We start from the raw sequence: 15,988 nt of genomic DNA on the forward strand, positions 1-15,988 counted from the left end.
TTTGGTCATGCAAACACATCTGTTGTAACAAAAAAATTCACTCTGAAGAGATTCATTAGTTATTTGTAACAAGCCTGCAAGCACTCAGTGCTAAATGAATAAGGGTAAAAAAGCGAATAAATCAAATCACAGAACCACAGAATATCTTGAATTGGAAAGGAAACGCTAGGATCATCGAAGTCCAACTCCTGGTCCTGCACAGGACAGTCCCAAGAACCATACCCTATTCCTGAGAGTGTTGTCTAAATGCTTCCTGAACTCCGTCAGCCTCAGCGCTGTGACCACTTCCCTGGGAACCCGTTTCAGTGCCCAGCCACCCTCTGGGTGAAAAACCTTTTCCTAACATCCATCCTAAACTTCCCCTGACAAAACTTCAGGCCATTCCTTTGGGTCCTGTCACTGGTCACCCGAGAGAAGAGATCAATGCCTCTGCTTCCCCTCATGAGGAGGTTGTAACTGCAATGAGGTCTCCCCTCAGTCTTCTCCAGCCCAAACAGACCAAGTGACCTCAGACCCTCCTCATGAGGCTTCCCCTCAAGGCCCTTTACCATCTTTGTTGCCCTCCTTTGGACATTCTCTAATAGCTTAATATTTTTCTTATATTGTGGTGACCGAAACTGCACACAATATTCGAGGTGAGGCCACACCAGTGCAGAGCAGAGCAGGACAATTACCTCCCTTGAGGAATGTGAGAAATGGTATCAAAAGCTTTAAAGCTCTACTGAAATCCAAAAAGGTTATATCAACTGTCTTCCCTGGATCAAGTAGGTGGGTTATCTTGTCATAAAAGGAAATCAGTTTGACAAGCAGGGCTTTCCCCTCATGAAGCTGTGCTGGCTGTGACCAATGACTGTGTTGTCCTTCAGGTGTTTGTCAATATCTCCCAGAATAATCTCCATAATTTTCTAGTCACTGGAGTGAGACTGACAGGCCTATAGTTTCCAGGGTGATCCTTTTTGCCCTTCTTGAAAACTGGGACAATGTTAGCCAGCTTCCAGTCAACTGAGACCTCTCCAGATTCCCAAGACAGTTAAAAAACTGAGAGAGGCCTCATAATGACATCAGCCAGCTCTTTGAATATTCTCTCATGAATCCCATCAGGCCGTATAGATTTGTTGGGAACCACCTCAAGCAGCAGATCCCACACAACTTCAGGGTCAACTTGTAGTTTATAATTCTCACTGGAATGGTCCTCCAGCTCAGGGCACTGGGACCCCCCTAGTTCATCATCAGTGCTGAAGACAGAAACAAAGAATCCATTAAATTTCTCTGCCTTGTCTATGTGCCTGTTTGTGAGGTGACCATCCTCACCCTGTAACAGGCTGATGTTATTTCTGCACTTTTGCCATTAATGTATTTTAAAAAAAACCTCTTTTAATTTTCCTCCCCAGTTCTGTCCAGCTTCAACTCCAACTGAGCTTTAGCCACACACATTTTCTCTCTACAGTGGTGAGCAGCATCTCTGTATTTCTTTCATGTCACCTGAACTTGCTTCCACTGGGCATACACTTTCCTTTTTTGCTTTATCTCCAAAAGAAGATCCCTGCTCAGTCAAGCTGGCCTTCTGCCTTGTCTCCTTGACTTCCAACATTTTGGAATGACAAGGATTGAGACAGAGCATATAACTGACTTAAAATGTAGGCTTCCTGACCCCCTGAAACAGCCACTGTCTCTGACAAACAGGTAAGTGGGAGGAACTCCATTTTCAGTATCCTCAGGGGCATAACAAGCTGACCTGAAAGGGAAAGAGAATGATTCTCTTCTCACTTTTCCTCCTGTTCTGAACCTACAGCTGTAAATGCAGTCCGGCAGAAGTGGTTTGTCTTGCTGGCCTCTCACTGACAGATGTAATAGCAGCAACTGCAACTTCCATGTGCCTGAATTAGTGAGCACTGTGTCTCCTATGATCCTCCTAGACATTGCATCATGCCTGGATTGGCATTCATTTACCCAGAGCCACGGTTTGCCATTCCCCAACAAATCTGTAGTTTTCTCTGCTTAGCCTACTTAGCCTACATTCAAATCATTCCAGTCACTTAAGAAAACATCTAAAAGGAAATAAACCCCAATTAAGGCACAGCCACTTTAATGCAATAATGATCAGCTCTGAACACCATTTCCTTGCTTTCTATCAGATAAATCTCCCGTATTTGAACATTTAATTTTGTACTTAGATTATGTCTTCTGAGATAAGCTTTAAGCATTACCATCTGTTATGCAGCAATCACACGATCCTATCACTTTGATTCAGCTGAATACAAATCCCTTTGACAACAGGAAAACAGCAAAATAACACATATTTTTCCCAAAATTGCCAAAATCACAGATTTTTCAAGCGCTGCTTTATGGTGGAGATAAAACATTTCTCCACACACCTCCTGCCTGTGCCCCACGCTGTCCAGGCAGCATTCTGACACTGAAGGTTCTTGTTTTAGGAAAGTTGAGTCAGTGTTTCAGCTGCGCTCAGCAGCCCCAAGGGCTGGCAGCTTAGCTGGGGCCCCATGCCTCTGCATGCCTGCTAGCACTTGGAAGCAAACCCTGAGTCAGAGGGAATACACCTTTCTCTTGCAGATGTAAGAGCACTATAGTTACACCTCTCAGCAATCTCCAAGGCATTCCTTCTGCATCTGTCCTCCGCAGGCAACTGGCCCACAGCCACCACAAGTTGGCCATTGCTGCAACAGATCTTCCCTGCTGGTTTCTAGGAGAAAGGCAACAGCAGAGTTTGTGCCCACTGTTGTGGTCATGTGTATTAGGAAAACTCCAGTGAAAGGCTGGTGCATGCTATGCAAATATTGGAGCATTCATCCACTTGGAATAATTTCCCCACTGGAATGGACCTGTTTACCAGTAAGATGATCCTCTTCAGGCTCAAGGCGTGGAAGACAATATAAAATATTTTTCTTTAGGATTTGAAAAAAAGCACAGTGTGCTATCAAAGTAACTTGCAGTTCCTAGCTCTGCCTATGCAGACAGTATATACAATCTGGATGAATCACTGAAAAAGGGTGCATTGTAAGTCTTTTCACTATGTCCAGCTACACTCCTCAACAAGGTGTTACGAATTTATCTTTCATAAGGTAATTTATCCTTATTTTCATCCACTGGGTAATTCTCAGAGGGAATGTTTCAGCTATAGGTGCTGTTGAACAAATGAACAGGTTAAGCTGCTGCATAATGATATTTATAACTACAGAAATGAAAGCTATTATTTTGAAGGCAAAATAAAACAATAAACCAATCACTATAAATTCTAGCTGAATTTGGTATTTTCTAAGGTAAGAGCAGCTCCCCTAAGAAGACAGGCTGAAAAAGTTGAGGCTGTTCAGCCTGGAGAAGAGAAGCTGTGCGGAGACCTGAAGGGTGTCTACAGGGAAGACAGAGAGGGACTTTCTGTCAGGAACTGTAGTGATAGGACAAGGAATAATGGGTACAACTTGAAAGAGGGGAAATTTAGGTTAGATATAAGAAAAAAATTCTTTACTGTGAGGTTGGTGAGGCACTTGGAACAGGTTGCCCAGGGAAGATGTGGATGCCCTAACCTTGGCAGGGTTCAAGGCCAGGCTGGATGGGCCATTGAGCAACCTGGTCTAGTGGAAGGTGTTCCGGCCCATTGTAGTCGGTGGGTTGAACTAGATGATCTTTAAGGTCCTTTCCAAACCCAAATCCATGATTTTATATAATTTACAGACAAATTCAACATTTCATTTTCTCCTCTTACATGAATGTAATTGAAAATTCACTGAAAATTACTGGAACATGAATTTATATTTGAGAACTTTAAAGGTAAGAATAACAAAATGCCCAGATTTCAGTGGTGCGAAGATAGGAATGTCTTGGATCATGCAGCATTCTTTTGTGTTCTAGCAGGGTTTTCTCCAAGTTTGTAAGCTCTTTCAATAGCTAATCTAAAAGCAGTTGTTGAATATCAATCTCTCATAAGCATGTTATCTTTTTTCTATCAAGCTAAAAGGGAAAGGGTGATTCATTTTAAGTGTACTGATGACAGAAGAGCTCTGAATAGCACTTTATCTGAAATACTCTATTTGAAAGGAACAAAGTGCAAGTTAAACAAACATTAACAATGAATGCATTTTTGTCAGGGGTGGTCCTCTTGGAAAATGTTAACCACATTAAAGTAGGCTGTTATTGAAATATGCAATTAATTTTAAGCTGATAGAAGTTGAAACTGTCATTCACCTGAGCAGGTGGTGGAAGAACCTTCTTGCATATCTGCTGATTGGGTCCCTGTATTCCAGCACAGTGGTATCCAAGAGGGGTCTTGTTGGTGCATAAAAGGTTCCAAGGCTTGCCTCAAGCTGTGCTGTGGAGTTCAAACACAGCAGCCATGAAGCAAGTGAATCAGTTTCAATTACAACAGGTTGCTCATGTTTGCAGTCAGTCAAATTCCTCAAACACTGATGAAATGTGATGTTGTTGTAGGACAGATGAAATTAAAATATGACAGACTGTACAGGCACAAATGTGCATATAAACTTTCACTTTGAGGCAGAGCTGACAATGACTTTGAGCAATAAAAGCTATGAAAAGGATAATGAAGTCTATAACACATCAAGTTCTCACCAGCAGCCGACAACTAAAAGTGACTCATAAGAGTAATACAGTTTGAACAAGATTGTCCAGTAGAGATGAACTCTCAATTAGCTCAAATCATCTTTGTCCTCTTAGGCAAACAACAAGGGAGTTCGGTTTTTCAGGGATTATTGTGTTAGGTCAGCAGGTAACAGAACCCTCTTTGTGATGGCCTTGAGGTCTAAGGAACCTCCTTCAGCCCACAGTTCTTTAAAAATTTTAAATAAAAGGGTCTAAAAACCCTAAGGGTTTGACAGCATGTAGTGGTGGGAAATAGGATAACCTCCCTTGTAATCAATAAAATAAAACCCTTTCATTACACAAGTTCTCTCTGCTTTAAATATTTTCTGACTGATAGACTCCACAGTTCAAGCTCTTAGGCATTTTCCTACAATTTTTTAATACAAAATTATAAATAATACAAGTAAATACACAGCACACTTCTGTGTCCCATATGCTTAGCTGAAAGGAAATTAATTGATCAATAATATTTATGCTTGTGAATTTTGCTTGAGAATTAACAACATAGTACAAGGCCTTGTAGGCAGAACAGGGAGAATTTACTATATACTTATTTTCTATATATTAACCTTGCTTTAAAGGGAAAATATAACATTGCCTCATTAGACAAACAGAATTTCATTGATTTGCTGTTATTAATGTTTGTTTGAACTATGCATTTCTGCATTTTGTGATAATGGTTCTTTCCTTCCAAGAATAGTTATATGTTATTTTATTAGCTTGACAGCACTAAATCAGCTGGTAGTACTGTGTTAGTAACACAGGCAAATTGTTAGTAAACTAGTTTTGTGTTATCTTAAATCTAGATAGTAAGATAAGTCGAACTTTAAAAGCATTTTCTTTCAAGGCAGCAGTCAATTTAGATTAAAATAGAAAAACAAGACATACTCTCTTGCCATTGCTGTTTTCTTGTCAGCATGTTTTGTACTTCTGAAACATTTCAACCGACACGGAATATGAGCAACTACTAGCACAGTTATAGATTCATTAGACAGCTCAGCTTGATGTTGAAGGCAGGATAAAGATCTCAGAGATAACTGCCCCATCACTATAAATAAAAGGCCCCACTGGGTTTTGCTAATAAAAAAGAAAACAAATTACCATGTCAAATTTGTTAGACTCAGATAGAATAACTCCTGGATGGAATAAAATTCTTTCTGCTGTAAACAGTGTTAGGGAGCTGCATGTGAGGGGAAACACACAGACATCTGTTTATAATGTGCATATTTTTAGAAGAGTTTCATGCTCAGCCCTTTTCACAGGTCCTTTTCAAAGCATGTTTTATTTAGAATCAACATGTCATGTTTGCAATGCAGAGACTTTTTTAATCAGATCCCATAAAATGGGATAGCTGATGGTTTGGCAGCAATGTAGGACACCTTGGAGTTTTTCTATCATCAAACATGTCAGAATCCTAAGTATTCTTTCTTGCTACAAAAGATGCCTGGTGTCCAGCTGTCTGCCTGCTAGACTGGAGGATAACACCTTCACTAAATCAAGGCACATCAAATCTTGAAGTCTATTGAGTTTCAAGATAGACAGCAAATCAAGAGGAAGGCATCACAACAGGTCTCAGCAGAGATGGGGCTAAACCTAAAATTCATAATTTCTTGTGAGGGACCCCAGCTACTACTGCAGGGGGCCAGATTACAGTGAGGACAAGTGCTTTAATCCTAAAGGAGGCAGCAGAGGATAGTGTATTCAAAGACTTTGTATCTTGTAATGAAAGAATGACCCTTCAAAAGCACCTTAAAAAACATACTAAAATCTCTTTTCCCTGTTGCAGGAAAACATCCCTCCTTAAGTTGGTGCTGTCTCAGCACGTATATCTAAAAACATTTCAATCCTGTACTATTTGTCTGTAACATAAGCTAAATTTATAGAATGCAGTGAAGTTACAGCATATATATGCTAACGCCATATATTAAGTAATGCCTATAGCACATGTATATTAAAATATGCATTATTTTAGTATCACTATTGATACAAACTAAAATGTAGTCAACACATTAGCCCAGATTTTATTGAAATGACTTGTCTACATATGATATGTGATTATGAAGCACCATAATCTGGCTGTCTGGATACTCACTATTGTCTTCTTTATACAGTCAATAAATACATTGCCATAATCCACATACGAATTACAAAGAAACCACAAAAATACATTAGAAATATAAACAGTCTCTTACCTTCCCTGTCTGGTGTAAGCTTTTGTTTAAGAAGGTGATTGCAAATGGCACTCAAGCAGATATAGCACTGATGACCCATTGTGTTCCAGTTCATGGTGTTCAGGACATTAATTGCCTCATGTATCTCATCATAATGAATGTACTGGTGGATGATTTCCACAAGGCCCAGTTGTCCTCTTGTGATCACACCTTTAACAGGAAATATCAAAACCAAAGATAATGGGTTTATACTTTGATACAAAGTACATAAAACAGTAGCTGGCTACTTTTCAGCACAGTTAAAAATAATTGCCATTGTTTAAAATTAAGTTGATGGATTTCAGTATTAAATTTTTACACGAGGTAGCTCCTTCATATCTTGGTATATTTAGGCTGAGTGTGCTTTGGACAGTAGAGAAAAATCAGCAGTGAATTTCACACACGGAGGTTGAGAGAATGTAGCCAAAACTCACTGGTAACAACATCATGTAATGAAGTTCGTTTTAGACACGGTAGGAAAAGTTTATTCACAGTTTATCACAATTGTATGATAGGTAATAAATTAATAAATAATAATAAATAATAAATTAATTGTCACAATTTTCTCCTTTCTGTAGGAAAATACTACTGAAGAACACTAAAACTCAGCATTTGTGTCACACAAACTGTGTGACAAGTGTACCCGTGTATGCAAGTGTACAGCAGCTCCAACTTCAAAGCAACTGTTAGTCAATTAATCTCCATACTGCAACGTCTCTGGAACCTACCTCTAGCTTGGTAATATTCTCTAAGTGAAGCATTTTTACTGTGAGGGGATATCATGGAAGTTACCAACACCTAGAGACCTTTGAATTATGGTTGTACATGAAACCAAGAACAAGTTAGCCATAAGAATGCTTCTTGACTTGTAGGTCTCAGCTTCTGAGAAGAAAAGGTGTCTGAAATGCTGCAGAAAGTAATGTTATTTATTGCCTCTGACTAGCCAGAAGATCATATAACATAGGCCACACACGGCATTTTAGCAAGTCTTGCTCACTCTGATAGAGTGAGTTTGTCAGTACTCCTCCAAATATTAGAGACCAGAATAAGTTTACTTTTTCTCTCTCTTTAAATGAAAATATAATGTTATTTTTTTACTTTCCCAATTTATATTCTGATCTTGTTTGTCAAAACTAATTTGAAGGAAAAAGTTCCGATGAGAAAGGGAACAAACTCAATTTCAATACTGATATTAAAGCCATATGACTCGCTGAGGAAAACAAAGTCTGATAACAGAGAAAAGCAGACCTGATATATATAAAACATACCTCACATAACTTTCGTAAATGTTGTTGTGAATACTGTTTGTGATGCAAAATAAGAATTGAGGGGAAAAAAAAAGAAAAACATCTGACTATAGCTTGAGGAGAAGTAACCTGCTGAGAACTTGCAAATACAGATGTGATGCTTTGGGGGGCAAAAAACCGTACAAATTTATATTTTGTAGCAGAGAAATACTTAATTTTTTTTAGCATCATTAAAGAAAAGACATGGTTTTCTAATGTTTTTGCGTGTATTAAAGCTTGTGGACATTACAATGTGTAATAGCCATGTTTAACCTGGTAATACCTAATAGTTATGGCAGACTTTATTCTTTCTAAATGTTTAGTTTTTTAAAGTATTACAGAAGCTGGGCAATCTTCACATTAACAACTAAGTGAAGGTAAAAGTACTTATTTTCATGTTAATTAAATATAATATTATATTTAAAATGCTTTTTGAGGCCAGCAATGCTGAACCACTGGCACTGAGTACCACGTTTGGCATTATCCAAGATCTAGGCTGACATCAATGACAAGAAGCCGCAGTACTTTTGGAAATGAGTTTGGCATTAGACACCAAAGATATCTGCCATTAATGTTTGAGGGTATATTTAATATGAATCTTTTCCTGAAATACATCTCGATAGACATCACAATGGAGAATTCAGAGAACTTGCCCAAAATCATAATATAGCTGGAAGTTAAAAACATATTTGCTTATTCTCATTGACAGAGTTTCTTAACAGACTTCTGTGGGAAACCATTCCAAGCCATGTGTTAATCATGGATTTTATTTAAGTCCTGAATGTCTGTCTGGGTCTTGCTGTCATGGACCCCTCTATTTTCTGTATAACTTATATTTGCATTATTTCTTGTATAGCAGAGACCCAAAAACTGCTGAGGCTGTGAAGAAGGGCTCACTAATCAACACAGTTACCTTGGGAGTGTGGCAAACTAAGCAGAAGATGTGCAAAGCTGAAAACTAGGATGAAATAGAGAACAGCATATTTTTGCACAGTGGACTACAAAGAGGGAGGGAGGGAAGGAGGGAGAGAGCTTTGCCTTCTTCCTAGAAGAGATTTTACAGTAATTATACAGAATGAATTTTAAAATGTGATAACTTTCAGCTGTAGAGGTCAACATCTTCCCATTTGGATGCTTGACTTCTCCTGGGTGGTGCGCTTCCAGGCAACCTGCTTGGGAAAAGGAGGTGACAGCCAACTCACTGCCTAATTGATTTAGGAACGGTGCCCAGGGAGACAGTCCAATTAAGTTTACAAGCTGGCAATTAGCAGGAAAGGCCTCTAAATCCCTGTACTGAGAGCCTGCTTGCCTTGGTAAGAACATAAATGTGCTAAAGATAGCAAGGGGAAAGCTGTGCTTTCTGGAAAGCTGTTGTGAGAAAACCTCACAAGGGAGGACTGAAGAAAAGCAAGGTAGAGGTGGGTAGAGTGCCTCCAGCTCGACTCCATCCCAGCCGAAATCAGGACTCAGATAATTTGGAGGTGTTTTTTTTTTTTTCTTTTTTTTCAAATGGCCAACATGCACAAAAACATCAAATAGCTGCTATAATTAGTGTTCTGGGGTGCTCTGCAACTATTAAACCTGTCATTGAACTTAATGCAGCTAATTATCTCAAAATAAATGATAACCTGCAAAGAGGTTTTTTATTAGTTTTTTTGGATAACAGCAATAATCCGGATCAGCTCTTTTAAAACTACACAACTAGAAGTCAATCCAACATTTTTTTGTTGCAAACATCTTATTATATTAATTTACCTTTTTGCAGTGGCATGCTTGGTTAAGTTTTATTAATTCAGTCTTTCAAATTTTTAGGTCTGCGGTATTTTTAGTCAGGCTCTCCCACACAAAAGCACATGTGTGTCTCATTAAGTAAAGAAATAAAGTAGATTTTTAAATCTTACTGTCAACTAGGTTGCTGTCTTAGGGTTTTCTTGGGGTTTGTTTGTTTTTCTTTAAAAAAGGCTTGTTTCTAATCTCAATAGCTTTATACAAAAGAATCATTAAAAACACCCATGAAGATCCAGAGAGGCAATCTTGTTTTCTTGGACAATGGGCAAAATGCTGAAATTTTCCAGGATGACTGCCTGCCCTGCTGAAACACTGGCTTGGGGGTCAGAAGGTTTAAGAATGACTGGTTTTTTTAGCCCTCACAGTGGATTTACACCACTATAACTTGCCTGACTTGAATGAAATGAATACAGTTCTCACTGATGAGCCACTGTAGGGGTTTTATTCTTAGTTCAGCCACTGACTCACCGTGTAACTCTTGGAAAGCACTTTAGCTTTCCTTTTCTGCTTCTTGTTATCCTGTAAGAGGAAGATAGTTGTGAGTTTACTCTTTCAGAATCCCCTTACACCTAAAATGAGAAGTGCTATATACATTCTAAAATTAGTATTACTAATTCTTTTATTCGCAACTCCTTGCAAATTAGTTGAGAGAACAAACTTCTCTGAAGGTTATGAAGGACTTTCTTCTTCTGTGAGAAGTCTTCAAGGAAAGAAAAGGTGCAACTTCATGTACTGAAGCCAGAAAAACAGAGTACTGGGACAAATATACATCATACACACAAAAAAATAATTTGGGAAAGAAATAGCATTACTATTCTATTATTAAATATGGATTATTTCACCTTGTTAAGGCTATTGCTACAGGATGAATACAATTCCTAAAGTTATATACTACAGATTAGAAGAATTTTCTGTATGATAAATTGTTATGCTCTATTAGAGTAATGGGGAACATGATGGGATGCTGACCTGACAACAGATTGGAGTCCTATCCTGCCCGTCCCATATGAAAACGTATTAAGTCATTGTGAAACAGATAAAAAACTCCTTGGTTCATATCTTCAGATGTTATTGGACCAATTTGCTTTAAAGGCTATGAGTCCCATGTATCTAAAGTTAGCGTGTTTCAAACTACAAAAAACTTTGTGGGGTACAGATGTTTCCTTGAGAGCTCAAGGTTCACCATATGTGCTTAGGAACTTACCAGGTTTAAAGTGAAGTACTCCCAAGGGTCCTTTGTCAAATCTAACCAACAAAAGATCATGAATATCAATGCTGTCAGGGCTGACACACGGAACTGGAGGTGCAGCCCACTGGATCTGGATGAGGCTGCTAGGCACCTCAAAGTGTTTACTACATTGCAAAGTCGCCTCAGGTGAATAGTCTTGTGCCAGGAGCTGAATTTTAACTGGGGACAGTGCTGTGTCAAAAAGCTGCAGCTCCCCTTGAGAGCTGCCGACCACGAATACGGCCCCGGCAGGGTGGTAGGTCACCACAGCAGGCAGCAGTTCTGCCTGGGCTAACAGAGTTACTTGGTTGTAGGCTTCATACAGAATTATTGAGGAGTCTTCACAGCCCAGGACTAGTTTGTCTTCTGTAACATCCCTGCAGCAGCTGATGGCCCTGGATCGCAGCGGTATCCTGGTGATGGCTGCACACTGGATTTTGTTCCTGAGGCACTTGTAGACGCAGCTGTCGGCCATGGGCTCCTTGGTGGCCGACACCGAGTGCTCCACTGTGTGCACCTGGTAGGGCTGGTGAGTGCTGAAGCTGGCATGGAGGGGATCCCATTCTGTACGCACAAAACTCAGAACCTGAAAAAAAAAAAAATCCAAGAGGTTTTGGCAGTCATTTGTAGTAATTTATTCTTACTTTGATGATTTAAAAATAAGCGACTGCAAATACACTTCCTTGTGGGTCAGTAAGTAAAACAAATATGCATTCTTTAGAGTCTACTGTTTTAACTTCTAAAAGGTTTACTCATTTCACTTAAAAAACCCCTGCAATATAGTTTGAGCTGCATTTGTTTGTCCAGACCTGTATATTAGGTTAGCAGAATAGAAGATAAAAGAGGGGATGGTCTTAAAAATGTTAGTAAGAGTGAAACCAAGCAGAATATCACAATAACTGCTTACTCACAAGTGGGCTGGGGGAGAAATCCCAAAATTACTCAAAAATCTATAGTAGATTACTCTGAGCATCATGTGTAGAAGATTCATTTGCTCTGGGCCATGGTAACAGAAAATACTACACTGTAGTGGTAGAAACAATGGCATGTTTAAACAACATCTACTGTATATTGCCAAATGAGTAGGTGGTAGATGTTCTTTGGTGTCACATAGCTTTAGATGCAGAATAGATGAATTTGTGATAGCAGAAAAGGGGGGATCATTATGGGGTACTTGAAAGTTGAATGAACTGGAAGAAGAACACAAAGACAGGATGTGATAAAAAGACAGTAGCTGGCAAAGAGCAAGAATCTCTAGTGTGGAAACATGGGAAGTGCCATAGTGGGGGAGACAACAGTGGAGCAGTGGAGACAGTGAAGATCCATGTCCTATGATATCTGGGTTTGAGCAAGAGGTGGTGTAGAGGATACGAGTAGAGAAACCGTGGGAGAAAAACCAGCTGTAAATAAGATGCAAATGAGCTTATGAAAAGATATTTCTCTGAAAGAGTGAGAAAACCCATGTCTCTAGCATAATGAGAGTAGTGCAAGTCAGTCAGAAACTTGCTGGTGTTCGTTCATGCAGAAATAAAGAGTGAAAGGAAAATGTCAGCCTGAGCCGAACCCTGCCCTCAGGTATACCCACAGCAATCTTCACATTATAAATTAAAGTTGCTGACCTGCCACAACTTTTGGAAGCCCCTTAAGTTCAGGTGGTATGAAAGCACCTTCTAACATAGAAAGAGGTAAAAAATGTGATTAAAAGAAGAGAGGATGAGGAAGGAGACCTGGAAATTTCAGTCGAAAACAGAAATGCACACATAATATTAGAGCAATTTAAATTTGTTTTCCACAGATCACAAGAGCAACTGAACACATAATTTAGCCTTTCATCCTGCAAAAGAGAATAAAAAATTCAGATCTTTTGGCATACCACCCATTACTTCAGAAGCAACTGATAAGTTTATAAACAAGCTATTTGGGATGTTGATCGGGCTGATTAGGATGTTTTGTTCTGACACTTTACTTATTTTGTCAGCAAAAAGGTTTCTCACTCAAAAGAAAGAAAAAAAGGATTATTGTAGTTCTCTGGCTGGAAACCAGCTGACAGTTAATACAAAAGTCTTTGTTACTTTAGGATGAGCAGCATGCAGAGAACCACTTAATGCAAAAGCACCTAATACAGAAGCCAATGCACCTAACCTGTGAAAACCTCAGCAACCAATCTCAACAGAGTAGTGGTCAATGAAAATATATACCAAAGAGGAAATAAAAGATTACATTATTTATACAGTCTGAAAAACATTTTCTCACCTCAATCATTCCCTCACCAATGACTTGGTCTCTTCAACTAGGCGTTTTATGCCCACAGAATGTTGCAGTGGCTGCCGTGCAGATGTTAGAGCTGCTGAAGTGTGTTTATTAGGGGGTTAAATTGCATAGCAAGGAAACTCCTAAAAGAGGTTATCGTGGACAAAGGATTACTGTGACCACAGAGTTCTCTAACCCCAAATAAAGGCGAAGTGAAGTGGTATTGTTTGTTCTGCAGTTTCTCCTAAGAGTATGTACAGAGACCCAGGGAGCTCCCTTTCAAACGTGTGAAACAGAAGTCTTGCCCAAGCAAGTCTTCAAAGCTTCCATAACTTCAGTGAAATGAGCCTTGAGGGCCTCTGGGACTCAGATTTCTGTCTTCCTGTGGCAGCTTTCAATGCACTGCATTAATTAGCTACATATTTTGACCCCAAACCAGTGTTTTTCTCTGGACATCTCCTCACAAGCTACAAGAAAGTCATGAGGATCCACACAATAATCAAGCCTATGAGAAATGAAAGCCTGAAATCACTATTTAATTCTGAAGATAGGCTGGCCTTGAAGCTTATGACAATAGAGAAGAAAAGATGTGAAACATGGATTTCACAACTCCATAGGAGTGACTGGTGAAAAAAAAGCAATGGAAACAGTCACAAAAAAGTAAACGTTACCATATGATTGTCTCAGAGTCAGCAAGTAAACTGCACCCAATTCATAATTTTGTTCTGCCTTCTTAGAGCAAAAGTAGGACAAAATGATGACCACTACTTTGAATTCAAAAGAAAGTAAAATCTTGCATTTTGGAAGGCTAATCGAATGAGTCTTGAGATGAGAAGCTTCCTAGTTTCACATAATTTCGAGAACAAATCCTTGAAATGAAGTCTAGGGTAGGGCTAGTTGATGTATATAACACAATTCTAAACCAGGAAAAAGTTCCTGCAAGGAGAGAAAGACTATTTGCTGCCTTTCAAAACATAAGTTTTGGCATAATGTTTAAACACGTAGGGCTTAAAGGAAACTTTTCAAGACACTACTGTTCATATTCTGGCTGAAAACAAGAGAAACATTTCTCCTTAGATTGGATCTCATGCATCAGTGGCCTCATGTGCCTCTTGCAGGAAGAGTATCAAGCTGAGAGACCTCTTTGTTCTGGCTTCCAGTTTTACTGAATGTAACTGCCACTTGGCATTCTGAAGGAGAAAAAAATGGATGTTCCCTTTCATCTCAGAGGGAAGATTTGAGTTTCTCTGTCAGAAATTACTTTTTATTATTCATTCTTCATGCCGCTAACTGGAAAAGTAAAGCAGAGAGACACACAGTTACAGAGACATGTTAATAAGGCTAAAATAATGCTTTTGAAAGATAAGAAGTCTAATAATCAAAACTTTTCTTCTTCCCCAAGAAGATGGTATTCTGCCAACTCTTCTTGTATCTGGTAAGTAGCCACTTGCTGGTAAATGTAGTGCACATAGTGCTTTAGCGGTCCATTTAAAGGAATTCAGTGGGATTCCTTCCTGGTAAGCAGCAGTTCTCTGGAATTTCATTGAAGGAGTTAACAAATCATTTCCTTAGGGAACGGGGAAGCAAAAGCTGGAGGAGTTTCCTCAGAATTGGGTAGGACAACTGTCAGATATTTGGAGGAGGGGACATGGCAGTGGATCTGAAACACTAAGCTGTAAGGTCACATGGCAGGGTGTACAGTTCTTTCAGTGTTAAGTACTTTCCATAAATCTTGGCCTAAGCACTTAGCCTTGGATTTCCAGGAAAGATTTCTGGAAGTACTTTGCATGAAGTAACACCAATTACTTTGTGGAAAATAAATACACAAATAATTAAAAAAATTAAAAGTTCCTTTTAGTTTTGTGATGTGAATGCTACAAAAATACAGTACAAGCATTTAAATATTGTCCACATAATTTATACTTATTTCCCTTATTAATGTGGCAGACATGCACCACTACTGCACATTTATATTGTCTTCCTCTTGCAGTACTGGCCTGAGCTCTGCATCTGCTCATCAGCAGGATGAGGGATGCTACAATGCCAGGCTCTCAAATCCTAGAGTCAGGAATCATAAGAATCCTAGTAAAGGAATCTCTTAATCTTCATAAACAAGGGACCTGAACTCTGCTAGTTAAAACACTTTCTTTCATTTTACGTTTGAGAAAAAATAATAGCACTAACTTGTGTGGGCAGTATCGTTCTTCTCAATGCAAATCTTTGCACAGAATACTGGGAAAGGATAAAGTCCACATATCAAAACAAGTAAGAGTTTTAACCAGTAGTTCTTAAGCAGAAAATTGGCTTACCAGGCAGATGAAAAAAGAAAACAAAAGAAACAGAGAAATAAGCTTGCTGTGACTGAATTGTGTGTCTTTCAGATGAGAAAAAATGTTTGATTTATTTTATGGATGTTAAAGAAGTGCTTATTTAATTTCACACAGTGAGGTTCCAAATAACAACAAACATTCTAATTAGAAATGTAAAGTGGGAAGTGTGGTGCACACTAGAGTAAAATAGTTCTAAATACAGCACTGTGAAGATGAAAGGAAAAAACCCACCTTATTTCAAAACCTTTCTAAAATAAAAATGCAAGGCTCCTACTCTAGGTT

General features: G+C 38.9%; 1 protein-coding gene across 4 annotated transcripts in view; it reads right to left on the minus strand.

Moving 5' to 3' along the window:
- The window catches only part of WDPCP (WD repeat containing planar cell polarity effector), a 146,434-nt gene that overhangs the window by 61,086 nt on the left and 69,360 nt on the right, over positions 1-15,988 (minus strand). For all 4 annotated transcript variants that reach the window (XM_027898153.1, XM_027898152.1, XM_027898155.1 and 1 more), the window contains exons 11-13: positions 11,103-11,712; positions 6,807-6,995; positions 4,201-4,324 (exon numbers count right to left, since the gene is read on the minus strand). In XM_027898153.1, coding sequence (XP_027753954.1) covers positions 4,201-4,324; positions 6,807-6,995; positions 11,103-11,712 — 923 coding nt within the window. The remainder of the gene's footprint in view (positions 1-4,200; positions 4,325-6,806; positions 6,996-11,102; positions 11,713-15,988) is intronic.

The sequence above is a fragment of the Empidonax traillii genome, unplaced genomic scaffold (genome assembly GCF_003031625.1).
Source record: "Empidonax traillii isolate 1590-97213 ecotype Southwest subspecies unplaced genomic scaffold, ASM303162v1 scaffold580:size560489, whole genome shotgun sequence".
NCBI classification, from domain to species: domain Eukaryota; kingdom Metazoa; phylum Chordata; class Aves; order Passeriformes; family Tyrannidae; genus Empidonax; species Empidonax traillii.